The sequence below is a fragment of the Anoplolepis gracilipes genome, chromosome 5 (genome assembly GCF_047496725.1).
Source record: "Anoplolepis gracilipes chromosome 5, ASM4749672v1, whole genome shotgun sequence".
NCBI lineage: Eukaryota > Metazoa > Arthropoda > Insecta > Hymenoptera > Formicidae > Anoplolepis > Anoplolepis gracilipes.
The window spans coordinates 13,385,767-13,400,876 of NC_132974.1; the positions used below are offsets into that span (position 1 = coordinate 13,385,767).

A 15,110-nucleotide genomic window follows, 5' to 3' on the forward strand; every position below is an offset into this window, starting at 1 on the left:
GAGAAGGAGAGAGGGAACGAGCGCGGACTGGCTCTCTCGTCGGTGGCAGAACTGGCAAAGAAGGGGGCCTTTAACCACTAGCGATGTATTATACAGCGGTGCTTAAGAGGGTTTTTGCAGTTAGAACTTTGCGATTTTTTCCAACATTTCAGAAGAGATAGATATTTGCAAGATATAAAAAATTCAGAAAAATTTTAAAATACTTACAATTAGATTTTTTGAAAATTTAAAAGAGATCAAAGATACGATGTAATAGATCGATAATATAAGACATTTAATTTATAATAGATTGATAGAAAAAAAAAAAAAGTAATTTATATATATTTTTATGATATTGTATTACACATCTTATATTAATTGATAATTTTTTTCATATTAATAAATTGTTGCGAGTTCCGAATTTCAATTAATATCTTTTTTTATTACATGGTTCTAATGATATGGGAGGAAAGAGATTGTCACGAGACGTCTTATATGTTAATCATCCTATATATCATTCATCATTCTTCTCTAGCGGAATCTTACGAAATGTTTTAAGAACTTCCTACATACAGATCGTTTTACAACTGTTGCAGAATATATTCGGGACAAATGCCAAATTTTCAGGAAGAAAATGTACTACTTCATCTGTCTGCTTTTATCCAACTTGTGTCTCAATCATTTCTGATGCAATAATTCTGACTTTACGCCGCAATTTCCCGATCTTCCATAGGCTAGAATCTTTAAAAGAATCTGCAGTCAATCTTGGTACAACTAACATCAACAAGTTGACCCAATATAAGCCCGGGTATCAGAGATTGGGAAGAAAATTTTTCTTTCAAATGGCAACGCTTTAGTTGTCATTAGAGGTAGCCTGGCGCGCGTGCTGTTTTTTGTTAATTATGCTTATGCCTTTTTAATCAGCTGCCGCTGCGAGAGCCGTCTACCTTGCTCCAAGTCGAGCAATTAAGCCGAATGGCGCAACTGCGTGGAGTAACCTAGTTGTGCGTCTTATCTCGCATCGGCGGCGTAGCGTGCGAAACGCGTGTATCTCGTTGGCGCCATCTTTTTTCCCCCTGCGACCGACCGTTCCCGTGATCGTCGATAGTTTTAACCCTGTTTCGTTCGTTTGTTCGTTCGTTCGTTCGTTCGTTCGTTTGCCGCTGTTACGTCTCTCGACGGGATATCCCGCGACCTTTAAAATTATTGTCCAATGGAGCTGTATGTATACAATGTTGACTCTTTTTATATAAATCGTTAATGTGACATGCATATCAATTTTATTGGTAAAAATACCTGAAAAGAGAATTTTGTAATAATTGTTTTGAAATTTTTTAAACGCTTGAATGAATAATTCTGAAAAAAAAAAGAAAGGAATTTATACTTTAGTGATATGTCAATTCTTTTCAAGTAGGTAAAATGGTAAAGAAAAAGATGAAAAATCTTTCTCGTTACGTATAACATTTTTCGATATAGTTTATATAATTTTATTCGATATGCATAGTTTATAATTCTCAATGGGAGCCGCGTTTAAAACGAGGTCGAATTACCTTTTCTCGCCGTGTCCAGCGCGCGATCGCACCTGTACGGAACGCTACGTCGATCTGATAACGTTTAATCACCCCGTTGCCAACGTGGCAGACAGGGGCGGTAATGCCCGTGGAATCGCGGATGCGCTTTTCCAGCCGACGCTAAAGGCGCTTTTCCGTTTTTCGTGTCGACGTCGAGACGCGACACCGCCGCCGGCGGCTCGAAGATGACAAGATCCTGTTGCATTAACTTCGGCTTTCCGCATCGCTCAACTTTTTGCACCCCGCGGAAAAAAAAGAAAAAAAAAGGGGATGGGGATCTCGAATTTCGCAAAAGAAAAATAGCGCGCGAAATAGCTGTTCATCTATCGTCGAAATCGAAATTCTCGCGAGAAATTCGCGGCCGGAGGCGTAAAGTACGGCACATCACGCATGAGAGATCGCGTGATTGTGAGAGAATAATGAGAGTTCTTAACTCAGAGACCGGAGTACCAAATCGCTTCCGTACGAGGCCTTTGCTCGACAAGCACATGAACCAAGTCGAAACATATGGGGAATCATATGGAGATGTGTGTTGAACTGCGCTGGAGACCCGCACGACAGTATCTGCCTCCCTCTTTCTCCTCGCTCGCGCACACATACGCACGCACGCGCGCGCGCACGCACGCACGCACGCACACACGAAGGCATACAAAGATAGAGAGACGCTCGACCGGAGGACTTGACTCTGTCTCTTTTGCTATCCGTCATAGCTAAAAACGTTCGCCGCCTGTCCCCTTATTCACGCGTGTAACCCAATTTTCACACGCTGTTAAATTTCGTCAAGAAAATGAGCGGGAAGCGCTTCATTACCAAGTCGCACAAATAGCCGAAATGGTAACTCGGGAATTCTGTTTCACTGTAGACCAACACACAGGTAAATTTACACATGCGAAATACCATGTGTTTCGCAAAGTATATATATATATATATGTGTGTGTGTGTGTGTGTGTATGTATATATGTATGTATGTATGTATGTATGTATGTATGTATGTATGTATGTATGTATGTATGTATGTATGTATGTATGTATGTATCGACCTTCCTTTCCCTAAGACTCCGACTGCAGTAATTTCCGTCGCGCAAACGTATACATTTCGTCGAATGAACACGAAGTGTCCGATAACGACGTGTAACGTAGCTCGCGTAAAGCTCGCTTCTTTTTCTTTTTTTTTTTTTCTCCGCCACTAGTATTCGATAACTCGACGAGATCGCGACAAGCGCGGTGGAAAATCGTAAACGAATGAAAACGAAACGTGCCCCGTACTCTACTCGGCAACGGCAAATAATAAATCGGCACTTGTGTCCGCGTGAGACGAGAGGCATGCGAGAGACGAAAGGAAAAAGAGAAAGAGAGAGAGAAGGAAGAAGAGAGAAAAAAACAGAGGAGGCGCGCGCGAGAGAACGATAGAGAGGAAGAGAGAGAGCGAGAGAGGAAAAGAAGCGTAGCTTCGCTCGAAGTAGAAGAAGAAGAAGAGGAAGAAGAAGAAGAAGAAGAAGAGCGGACGCGAAGAGTCTCGTTCGGTAGGGCAGACGGTGGTGGCGGAGAGGAGGCTGAAAAATTCAGAAAGACACCGAGGAAGAAAAGGAGACGGCGAAGGTGCAGGAGGGAGCGGGTTGGCGAAGCGGCGCGGGGCTCGGGAGGATACGGGTGGGCGGCGGGGCGGGGGAGGAAGGAGGGGGCAGAAAGCTCTGAAACTCGTTGTTAAAGCCGATAGAGCACTACTACGGGCTCGTCGGCCTTGCCTTGCCAACCGAGCCGCGCGTATATCCCCTTTATGCCGGTTGTTGGAAAGAGAGAAAGAGAGGGCCCTCTCTCTTTCTCCTTCTCTCTCTCCCTCTCTTTCTTTCTCTCTCGTCCACTTCCTATATATCTGAACGCGCGGGCGCGCAGATACGAGAGTTCCACCCATCTCTCTAGCCGCGCGGGCATATATACGGGGTGATCCGTGAAATCGTGACCGACCGATCGATCGGTTTTTTGATGGGCCTTCTCTCTCGCATTCTCTCTCTCTCTCTCTCTCTCTCTCTCTCTTTCCTTTGTCACGCTCCATGTCCGATTGCGGCTTCGAGACGAAAGTCCGCGATCCTTGAGATCGATCATTTGAATTTTGATGGTAAATTCTTATAACGAAATCTTGCGAGATCAATCTTTTCTCGATGAAAAAATATAAAAGAACCCATGTATCTCTGAAGTTAAAAAAGCGAAGTGCGATAAAATAGCGAAACTTTATTGCTCTTAAATTTAGGCATGAATTTTGTTTCTTTAAACTTACAATTAGAGATTTAATAATAAAAATACACTAAATATTTGTTCAATATCAATATGTGATCCCGAGCACTGTTTTTTTTTTTTTTTTTTTTTTTTTTTCTAAATAAACATCAAAGCTTTATATTATTAAAAGTATAATGAGGATTTTCAAGACACTCTGTATCTACCTGGGAGCCTCTCGTCGTCGTTAGAATCTCGAAGGCGTCGGTCTCGCGGACGCGCGTTAGTAAACGCAAAGTCGAAGCGATATACGTTTATTTGTCATACGTATATCGTAGTCGTGGTTCTGAGTTAGGTCTGGCGCTCGGCTCAGGTTGAGTTAGGTCTAGTTTACTCCAATTTACGAACGGCGGGCAGTCGGATGGCGTTCACGGGAGGGAGGGGAGGGGAGAGGGGAGTGGGGAGAAGAGAGCGGCCCGAGGGACTTTAATTTCCTCGACGTGTGTACGGGGCCCGATGGTTTAAAAGCGCTCCTAAGAACCCGCGGGGCTTTATGGGGGTATGCCAGAATTAACCATTAACGTGTGATTGTACTGGCGGAACCCCGCCGAAACTTGACACCGCGATCTCTCTCTTTCTCTCTCTCTCTCTCTCTCTCTCTCTCTCTCTCTCTCTCTCTCTCTCTCTCTCTCTCTCTCTCTCTCTCTCTCTCTCTCTCTCTCTCTTTTTTTCTCGCTTGCTTGGTGCCAAGGCTACGTCGTACCGAAACGTGAAACATAGACCGACTTGTTCGATTGGTCTTAAACCTAACCGAGCACGGCTAGAACCAAGTTAGGTGAACGCTATCGCCCAACGAAACCAAGTTAGTCCCAAGTTGCGCGAGTCAATGATTTAGACAACGAATAGCCGAATAAATCTAGAGAATGAAGAAAGAGAAAGAGAGAGAGAGAGTATAATTTGCGGGTAGGCCCGGTAATATATAGAGATCCGATATAATGAGATAAAAGAAACACGGAATACGCGTAGCATGTTAAAAAAAAAATCGTATGCTTGTGGACGATATGGGCGCGTCATATAATTTTAAAAAAGTACATATAAAAGATTGTTTCTCAACTTGCGGTATACTTTCAAAATGGCGCACGCGCGCGCCATTCGTTCGCGCAGCCTCTCTCCTCATTTTTTCCTAAGCACCGCATTCTTGATTCTTGCGACTTTTCAGTGCATTCTCGTCTTCGAGGAAAGACGGTCGATGGTGAAGCACGAACGAGAAAAAGATTGCGCCGTTCGGCAAAGAATTGGCAAAAATTTCATCGCTTCCCGTTTTCGAAACACTCTGCCGGAAGTACATAAGTTTGGGAAAGTAAAACGGTTCTTGACAGGATAAAATATTACCAACGAAGAGAGAAATTCTGCAACTTTACGGACACACTCCGATTTCGCATTTTCTTAACATCGTTTTTCCGATGCGTCCGCAGAACTCTAACGCAGACATTATCCTCATTACTGTACATGCTAACTGATGGCTTCCCCATCGTTAGAGCTATTTTATGATCAACACACGCAAGGTTAGTTATATATATGCGAAACCCCTTACCGTCCTTGAAGAAGAACGAATAAAAGTGCAGTTGTACAGAATAATCAACGCAAATAACAATTAGATTGCGCGAGCAATAATTTTTATCAATATCGATTTATATAAACGATACTAGTACTTTATTATTTATTAATAGTCAACGTCACGTGTGTCGCACATCCAAGACTATGGGCAAAACTCCGAGTAGTTTCTCGCGGCGACGTGTGCGATTATTTATATGTGGACAGGAATCTTCCGCCGGTTCGAGGAAACCGAAGAAGGAAGAAAACGCGGGGTGTAGAGTCATTTAATTCGGGTACACCCCGTGAACGCGGCATCGCACCGCGGGCGATGGTGGGGCGCCAGTTGCCTAGCGACCTGCCCCGGGAAGCCCCGTAGTCCTCCTCGGGCGCACTTTGTTTGCCGTAGTCCCCGAAAACACAAAGCTTTTCGTGACTTTTCGCATAGGCCGGCATAGATGGATAACGCGGTGTAAAAATAGTACCTAACTGCAGGACAATGTGTGCACTCTAGGATTTGGCAAACGGCAGGTTCGAGTTTATTTTCAAAGAGAGAAAGGGAGAGAGAGAGAGAGAGAGAGAGAGAGAGAGAGAGAGAGAGAGAGAGAGAGAGAGGGAGAGAGGAGGAGAAGGAGATGTATATATAAACGAGCTGCAGTATTATGAGAAAACTGTATAGTGATGTCACTTTACGTTTTGTAAAAATAAACTAAAGTAAATGCACGTACGTAGCGGATTCCCACCGGAATCGCAGATCTCTCTGCTCGTTCACTCTGATAGGGAGCAATTATAGCGAGTTTCAGTACTTGGAACAGATTTCCGATTGATCTAAGAGCTGCCATTTAGTTTGCGTCGCCGGATATCTTTAAAAACGAGGGAGCGAGAGAGAGAGAGAGAGAGAGAGAGAGAGAGAGACTCTGGATAATCGCTGGCAACGGATGAACAAACTCCCTCTCCGTTCTCTGTCCTTCCCCCCCCTCCTTTCCCCTCCTCGTTCGGGTGAAAGTTGTGCTCGGGAAAATCGCACGGATGGATCCTTGATCCCTGATCCTTGACGGCTCGTGAGAGTATAAATGGAAAAGCGTGCGAAATTCCGGAACGGCGTCCACTCTCTCGTCCCTTTAAAGCCGGCCTAGAATGCAAATTGCTACGACGAGCGAACTATCGATGCGCAGTTTTTCCGACCTCTTCTGGAATGGCTCGCGTATACGATTAACCCTTAGACGCGCAATTTCGTCGTATATCGACACTTCGATATTGTCGCGTCGCGTCGCGTCGCGTCGTGTCGTAATATATAAATAACGCCTATGTTTTCTCTGAGTTATATATGACATTCGCGAGCGATTGACGACTTTACTTTATCGCTCGATTTCCTATTCGTCGAGATAAGATAATATCTTTTAATAAAAAAAGGTTTTTTTTCACATCTAAATATGATTATTTTCAAGAAATTTGTCTCCGAGCTGGTTAAAATGTTGAGGGGCGATTTAAACGCCAACGCGTCATCTAAGGGTATTATATCTCGCTCAAGTAGCATGGTGAACGAAGTAACAGCAAGTGTGAAACTAAAGATAGAGTCGTAGGTAAAACTTTGGACATTTACAGAAATGGACACTACAAGCGCTACCTAAAAAGATATAACTATCTGTCTTTCGTATTTTACGTAAGTCGATGAAGACACCTCTCTTTACACGATGACGACAAACGTAAACGCGACGAGTAACGAGTAACACTCGAATACACGAAATCACATCGATCACGCAGCCAGCGCGTCTCTTGACGCTGACCCTGATTCTAGGAAAGGGATGAGAAAACGGACGGCCGGGTCCTGGAATGCTGCACCTAGCTTAAAATCCTTACCTTATACCTGTCCTTCTACTATGCCGCTCGTTCTTCGTTAATCTCTCGGTCCTTTTCTCTTCGACTTCTCACGTGGAAAGAGTTCCTCCCTCTATCTCTTTCTATCTATCTTCTAAGCAAGAGTTTTTTTTTTCTTCTCTTTTCGTCTTTCGTTCCCCTCTCCGATTTCCTTGCCTCTCGCTACGTTGCCTTTTCCTGCGTCCTTCGGGTCCCCCCCCCCCCCTCTATCGCGGTCCCTTTCCTTAGCTTCCTGTCTTCCTTCGGCGCGTCCTTTTCTGTCTTCTTTAAAAATCGCTGCTTCTCTTTCTCTCCATCTTTCTTTTCCGCTGTTTTTTTTTTCTTTTTGTTCAGCTCGAGGTTCTCATTTTGCAACTAGAAAAGTTTTCGATTATTCTTACCGTTGCATTATTTCGTTAGAATCGCAATATGACATGTGATTCATTCAATCTTTTGCTCAAATGAAAAAGAAAACAAATTTTTTAAAGAAAATAATTCGAGTCCTTGAATCTACACAATGGGCTACGCCGTAACAAGCTTCGTTATCTTACGACAGAAAGATATGAAGTAGGAAAAAATTCCTGCGTGTTCGAGGGATTCGGTTCGCTCGGCCAGGTGTCCGGACGGTGAGCGAGCACTATCAGCGAACGCAGGAGCCCGCGGGTCGAGAGAGAGAAAGAGAAAAAAAGAGAGAAAGAGAGAGAGAGAGAGAGAAAGACCGACGAAGAAGCCGAAGCATAGTGTAGGTGAGACACGGCAAGACATTGAAGAAGGACGCAGAACCTGTCCTCTCGAACTGAGCCTCCTTTACTCTCGGGCCTGCTCTGAAGAGGCTTAAAGAGGCCTTCAGGATTCGGCCTCTCGGATCTTGGTTTATAGCCGCAGACGAACGAACGTTGCTGTAGCCGCGTCTCGAGAACGCGTTTCTAATCACACCAGAATAATTTCCAGACGTAAACGAGAAGAGTTTCGCGGCAGAAAACGACGCAAAAAAAAAAAAGAAAAAAAAAGAAAAAAAAAAAGGTCGCTCAATTTGCATCTTCTCTCAACGCGACGATCGATCTCCTCGAATCATCAACGAAATATATGTCGTATCGAATCCCATAAATCTCAATTTCATTCGTCAGTTTCTTAAAGAGAGCGAACCATTTTTTTTTCAATCCCGCCGAAAGATTGTGGATTCCGCGAGTGAAAAACGGCATCTTTTGCGCGGCGCGTTGTTAAAGATCGGAAATTTCGGTCCTCGGGATAGCGTGGGGTTGTATGTGGAAATGACAGCCGGCTCTGCTTGGTCGCCCCTGTCATGTCGCATGGAGGGGGTCGGGGACGAGGGAGGTGGGTGGTGGAAGAGAGGGTGGTGCGCGCGGGAATCCTGGCCACCCCCTTCCCCGTCGCCTGGGCTGCATATATCGACCCACCGACGGTGGAGCAGAGCGTGCACGACGACCCCTGACTCGCGCACATACATACACACCCACCCACCCACCCACCCACACACACACACACACACACACACACACACACACACACACACACACACACACACACATACGAGAAAGAGAGAGAGGGAGAGACTCCTTAACCCTCATCCGTGCGCGTGGTTCGCGGGGCTGAATTTTGATGGACTATCGGAAATCAGGCGTTGACGATCGCTCTTCGGTCATTCTTGACACAGAAGATAACGAGCGATTGCTGCGAGACATGTAAATGATGAATAATAATCGGAAAGAAAGAGGTAGAAATCTTGAGGGAGGAAGAGAGAAAGAAAAACGTGTGCGTGTCTTTAAATAGCGGAGGGACTTCAGAGAAATAGACAGGAAACAAAATAATCTCTCTCTATCTCGGAAAGATGGAAGAGAAAAAGAACCTTGCGTTCTTCGATTCTCTAATTACGAACCTCCTTTGTCGTGCGTAGCGAGAAGAAGGAAAGATTATGAAATTTTTTGTTTTGTCTCGCTGCGTGATTTTGTGCGAGTTTTACAGAAACTCCACATCGTTACATCCGTGTAATACATAAAATAATTATAACAAACATTAGGTTTCCTTTATGATACTGTGATTGCACCAGTTGGGCGCATGGAAAAAAAAAAAAAAAAAAAAAAAAAAAAAAAAAAAAAAAACAAGCGGAAATTGAAAAGCGAAATTCTCGCTGATCGCGGCGTAATCAGAGTCGTGGCAAGGAAGAGAGGCCCGCGATAATCCCGACCTCGTAATTCGTCCCGTCGCGTCGATGGCAGGAGGGGGCGAACGAGAAAAGTCGGAGGTGTCAGATTTTTACGAGCACCTGTTCCCGAGCATTTTCCCTCGGCGTAAAGAGGACCCCGCGCGTCGTCAGGTAGACACGCAGGGCTCGTAGGGCCCCGTGTACGTACCCTATCGACCTGGAAACCTGTTCTTCCTTCTCTCTTCCACTCCCCTCTTCCCCCCTGCCGCTCCTCGCCCCGTTCGCTCTCTGCTGCTGGCGGCGGCGGGAGCGATGGAAATGAAAAATTAGGCCGTTGTCGGGACCTCGCCTCCTTCGGAACGCGTCTCGGACGTCTCCTCCACCACGTTTGTTTCCCCTCGCGCGTCGACTTTTTCGTCATCACCATTTATTTATCGCACGCCGACACGTACGTACGGGGTGTTTGTAAAACAGCCGACCAGATTTCTATGACGCGCGGCCGAGTAGTTCGTGAGATAAGTTCCTAGGGGCTTACGTCACATGGTGCTTTATCGAAACGGTTTACGAGTAGTTTTATGTTCAATCGCTTATCAAATTTTGAATATCCTTTCATATTTCCGTCGAGGTAAAGTCGACTTTAAATCCGGGACCAAGATCCGCGCATAAACAAATGATTTGCATTTGGAGGAATCTCTCTTCGTAAACCCAGAAAGAACGATAATTTTATATCTCGCGTCGACGACGTGATTTATGCGTATACGCATCCAGATAAATTGGCAGATTAATCGATAATTTTGAATCATCCGCGCAAATCACGCATCGCAAACGCATGTGGTATGTCTTGCATTTTATTGCGCATGTAAAATACCGAGTCTGAATCATAATCTCTAGTTCACGACCGAAACATTCTATTGTATACATCATATATCGCTATACAGACACACACACACACACACACACACACACACACACACACACACACACACATGGAGGGAGAGGTCCATGAAAAGAGAGAAATTGGTCGATCATAATAATTTGCGCGGCTATCGGCGAGTGCCACGCCACGTGTATTCCTCCATGGTACGATGTATACCTGCGGATTGACAGGTTATTGGCGGTTAGTCGTTACTGCACGCGGCGAGATCGAGAGCGAGTGTGTGCGATTCTCCGCGTAAGCCGTTTATGCGTAAGCGCGTGCGTGCACGCATGACCGAGCGCACGCGAGGGCGCGTCAAGGATCGCGATTAACTTTGTACTTGTGTAACTTGACTGTATAATTTTCTCGCCGGAGCTATTTTTCTTTATGAAAATGGCGCGTGATATTCATTATATTCCCGCTAACGCGGCCGGTTATGTTGTTACATTGCATTGTAGGCGGAAATTAATCTTAGGCGGCGCCAAATTTTTACTTTGCTATGTAATCAATTTAATTGCGTCTCATATATATATATATATATATATATATATATAATATTTTTGTATCAAAAGCTATCCATATGCGGGGAAATTTATTAATTAGAATTGATGTATTTTAATGAGAGATGTTTAATGTCAACGACATGTGATTTCAATCATGTTTTGACATTTTAATTTTTATAAATTTCCTCTTTATAGAGAGAGAGAGAGAGAGAGAGAGAGAGAGAGAGAGAGAGAGAGAGAGAGAAGATCTTAAAGACTGATTTTAATCAATCATTTACAATCTTGAAAATATAAAATTTACGTCTATTTTTATATTCGTGTATCGATTAATTTGATTTAATACCAAAATTAAAAATTTATCTAGCGTTATAAAACGAAGAATCTCTCTCTTTAAAAATTGATCTTTAAAAACTGTTCAACACTTTAAACTCTGAGATGAGAAAACTATTTTCTTGTACTAGTAAACTGTAAAGAGTGAAAAAATTTGCGTATCAAGCTGGCGATCTCAAAATCAGTTATATCGATCTACGATGATTGTGTCGCACGTACACCCTTAGACGCATCACCCTGTATATCTCTAAGAGACTACATTATGCTTGCCGACCTGTTGCTACCCTTTCCTACCTCGCACCCTTCCACTGTTCCTTCCGACCTAATCCACCCGCCGCTTCGAAACGGAACCCTCCCTCCCTCCCTCCCTCCCTTCGCTCGTCCTTCTCCTCGTGTGCGCCTTCTCATGTTCCTCTTCGTCCAGCTCATTGATACCGTTCTATATTCTTTATTTTAACCTCGTCTTTGTTTTCCCTACCTTCACCTTTCTCGTTGTTTCTCTTACTTTATTCTCGATTTTCATTCACTGTCTCTATGTCTTCTCTCCTTTTTTTTTCTTTTCAAATTCTTTTTTAAACTCATTCACTTTTCTCTTTATCCAAAGCTACTCTTTCAACTCGAAATACTACCGTATCGCAATATCGATATCTTGATAGAAAATGGCATCGATATTTTTAACTCGATAATTTAAAAGTATAAGTAATTTCTCGGCTGGTATCGCGGCCGATATGTTATTTTCTACCGTAGACTCTAAACGAGGATTTATAGACACGGACGTCTGCTACGCATGTATCCACGGGGTGTCCGGGAACGGCTAATCATAGCACTAATGACGCGGACTCTTTGTTCGACTCGTAACAGATACTTGTTTCTTTTTTTTTTTTTTTTTTTTTGAACTGTCCAAGCAAAAACGATCTTTTCTTTACGACTCGATCTTATCTTTCAAACGAGATTATTTTCAAATGGATTCTGCTTTTCAAAACTCCAGTGTCTCAATCATCAGAATATTTTGTAGTACGATGAAAATATTGCAACGCGAGTAACGAGGAAAATTTCCTCCCGTCGGGAGAGAAAATCCGCGCGATTGAAATTAAGATGTCGAACGTCGCTCTCGCTCGGTCCGTTCCTCTCTCCAACTTGAAAATGGAGATTAATGCCGTGCATTTTTTTCTCGATACTCTGATTGCAGCCTCGGGAGGGGGTGGTTCGATGTTGGTCCCTCCCGTGGCCCAAGGTGGGACCGGCGATCGTCCCGTGGGGGACACGGTGGCACGGGCGCAGCAGACGACGACTGGCACCGCCGCTGCTACGACGACCCTATGGCCTTTAGCACCTGCGCAGCCCAATCAGGTTGCCCATCAACAGGCCCAGGGCATACCACCCCTGGCCGCTACGCCTGCGCCCGCTCACAATCAAGGTTCGCATTACATTATTTATACATTATGTGTATGTGTGTGGCTCAATTATTATTATTATCATCTCGCGGCAGCGTAATAATCCGCAGATTAAACTCCGAGAGAGAGAGAGAGAGAGAGAGAGGATTCTCGCTTATGTAAGATGTATCGATGAAACTCGCACCCTTTCATCTTTATTTTTAACTCTATATATATATATAAAATCTTAATTCTTTCCTCTCTCGAAATATATATTTTATATTCCATATATTCAGGAAAATGTTAAAAGTAGAGCGTTCGATTTCGCTGAGAAAAGTCTCCTCGACAAGCTCGATGCTGTGCTTTACTTACGGATTTTCTGCGGTGCATCCGGTATACGTTATGTAATGTTTACTATTGATCGGAGGTCGTTCACGCTTGACATATAATACGTTTATCACGCTTTATCAACTCGATAACTCGAATTTGAGTTGTACGCTACAATCTTTACGTGCCGAAATAGCTCAGTTGGGAGAGCGTTAGACTGAAGATCTAAATGTCCCCGGTTCAATCCCGGGTTTCGGCAAAACTTTTTTTTTTTTTTTTTTGTATTTTTGATGTAGTATTTTTTAATAGAAATGTTATAGAAATGCAATATTCTTCTTTTTTTTATAGTATTTTATTAAGTTTTAAAACGGAACAAATATTTACCTTTATTTTAATTAACTCATGTTTTTAGTATAACTTGGCATAACCATTAGTTATGTAGTATTTCATAACATTTAGTATATGTACATTATATCTGACTTGATCCAAGTCAAAATATCGTATTTGCCCAGGTGATTGATTACCGTTTATTGAAAAACTGGACAAATATCTTATTATTAATAACGTTTTGAAGAAACGCTGTATAAATAATGAGTTGTTTATTTTTCAAATAAATCCATCTTGCAACATTATGAATTTTGATGAGGTGCGAATTTTATGATAATTCTTTTGCACGCCACATATGCATTGGCAAGCATTTCGAAACATTATAGCGGTTCGTATTAAAGATAAAATTCTGATTACCTTTTCGCATTTGGCGACAAGAAATATGCAGAAGACGAGTAGTATTGTGACATTTGATAAAAAGATCGCGTATACTAGTGTGATTGATCGATACAAAAAATTCGTCATTTAATCCATGTAAAACAAAGCGTTAACAATAGACAGAAAAAGATAGACCAGCATGTCACACACTTTTGTCGAGCACATGTTGAATCAGATATTACGGAGAGAGAAAGAAAGAAAAGTGAGAAAAATATTGAGTCTTTCCAGTTCTTTATTCTGTAATAGCCGGTTACGTGGGTCCGCAAGATAAGGGAATAAAAACAATCCGTTTTTTTTTTTCTTTTTTTTTTTTTTTTTTTTTTTTGTCAGAATGTTTAGGGGACAGATATCATAGTTGTAATGTTGAATCTATTTTTACGCATGGTTTTAATAATATGCATTTTTCTCCGAATTATTAAGCGTTTGCGAATCTCGTTCGATCGAAAGTCAAGTGTCAATCGCTTTGTCGCGTGTCGTTGAATTACTTTGCCTAGATTAATTATAAACTCTCCGATATCTTAATGATGTTACAGGTGCAAACCGCTACGGACTGTACTCGTTATTCCCAGGGGGTGGCGGGGGCAGTTACGTCGCCGCCACTCCTGCCACCCCCGGGCAATCGACGCCAGCACGGGCTTATCACGCGACGACGCACAAGGGTAAGTTTACAACGACTTCCTCTCTCTCCGATTCATTTTCTTTCAAGGCCGCGTGTCCTTTGCACATTTCTCACGCGCTTTACGCGAGAACGCGAGAATCTTTGCGAACCGATCGTGCGTTTGATTGAGAATTATGTTAAGAATTGTATCTTGCACAAAATAATCGAGAATTTTCAAGGTTGACTTGTGCGAATTTTCACAGCCACGCTTCCTTCTCTCTTACAATGTCCAAACGTCAATATTTCCTAAAGATAAAGATACCTTTTCGATTATAATATGTTATCTGTGTATTAGGTCAATAATATTAATATCATTACCTGCAAATAGTTCTCGATAAAAGACGGTAAAAAATCGGAGAACATTTGACGATTGAAGGAATTAGGACCAATTAAGAATCACTTTTAACTAGCGATTTTTCCAGGAGTCTTTGGTGACAAGACTCCCTCAGATAATTGAAATCTCACCAGAGATTCCATTTTCGACAAGACTCGAGAGGGAGAAAGGGACCCTCTCTACCCTCCTTCTTCTCTTTTTCTCCCAAATCTGCTGTCCGTCTACTATACACCGTCGGTTTACGGAGCCCGCGTTTTCGGTTACACCTCGAACAATGAGGTTGTTAGGAGCTGAGGAGATTCTCAGGGGAAGAAGGGAGACGCGGCGCAGGGGAAAGAGTCTACTCGACAACTGGACACGCGGTCGCACACAGGAATTCTATTTAGGCGCGCGCATTTTTCTTCAATTCCTTCCTTCTCCACCCAATTCTCCTCCGACTTTTAATTGCGTAATTGCTCTATTGTGAGTTTGGAGAGGCTCGCGATTAGCAAAAGACTTTTTTGCGTCAAAAAAGTACCATGTATAAAGA

At 43.2% G+C, this 15,110-nt stretch overlaps 1 protein-coding gene and 1 non-coding gene across 2 annotated transcripts in view; both read left to right on the plus strand.

Moving 5' to 3' along the window:
• Window positions 1–15,110, plus strand: part of Wge (BAH domain and coiled-coil containing protein winged eye) — a 59,281-nt gene that overhangs the window by 12,203 nt on the left and 31,968 nt on the right. The window contains exons 2-3 of the mRNA XM_072893154.1: window positions 12,314–12,541; window positions 14,123–14,248. Of these exons, the coding sequence (XP_072749255.1) occupies window positions 12,334–12,541; window positions 14,123–14,248 (334 nt within the window). The 5' untranslated portion in view covers window positions 12,314–12,333. The remainder of the gene's footprint in view (window positions 1–12,313; window positions 12,542–14,122; window positions 14,249–15,110) is intronic.
• Trnaf-gaa (transfer RNA phenylalanine (anticodon GAA)) lies at window positions 13,011–13,083 on the plus strand. Its single transcript has one exon. It is a non-coding gene; the product is annotated as a tRNA-Phe (tRNA).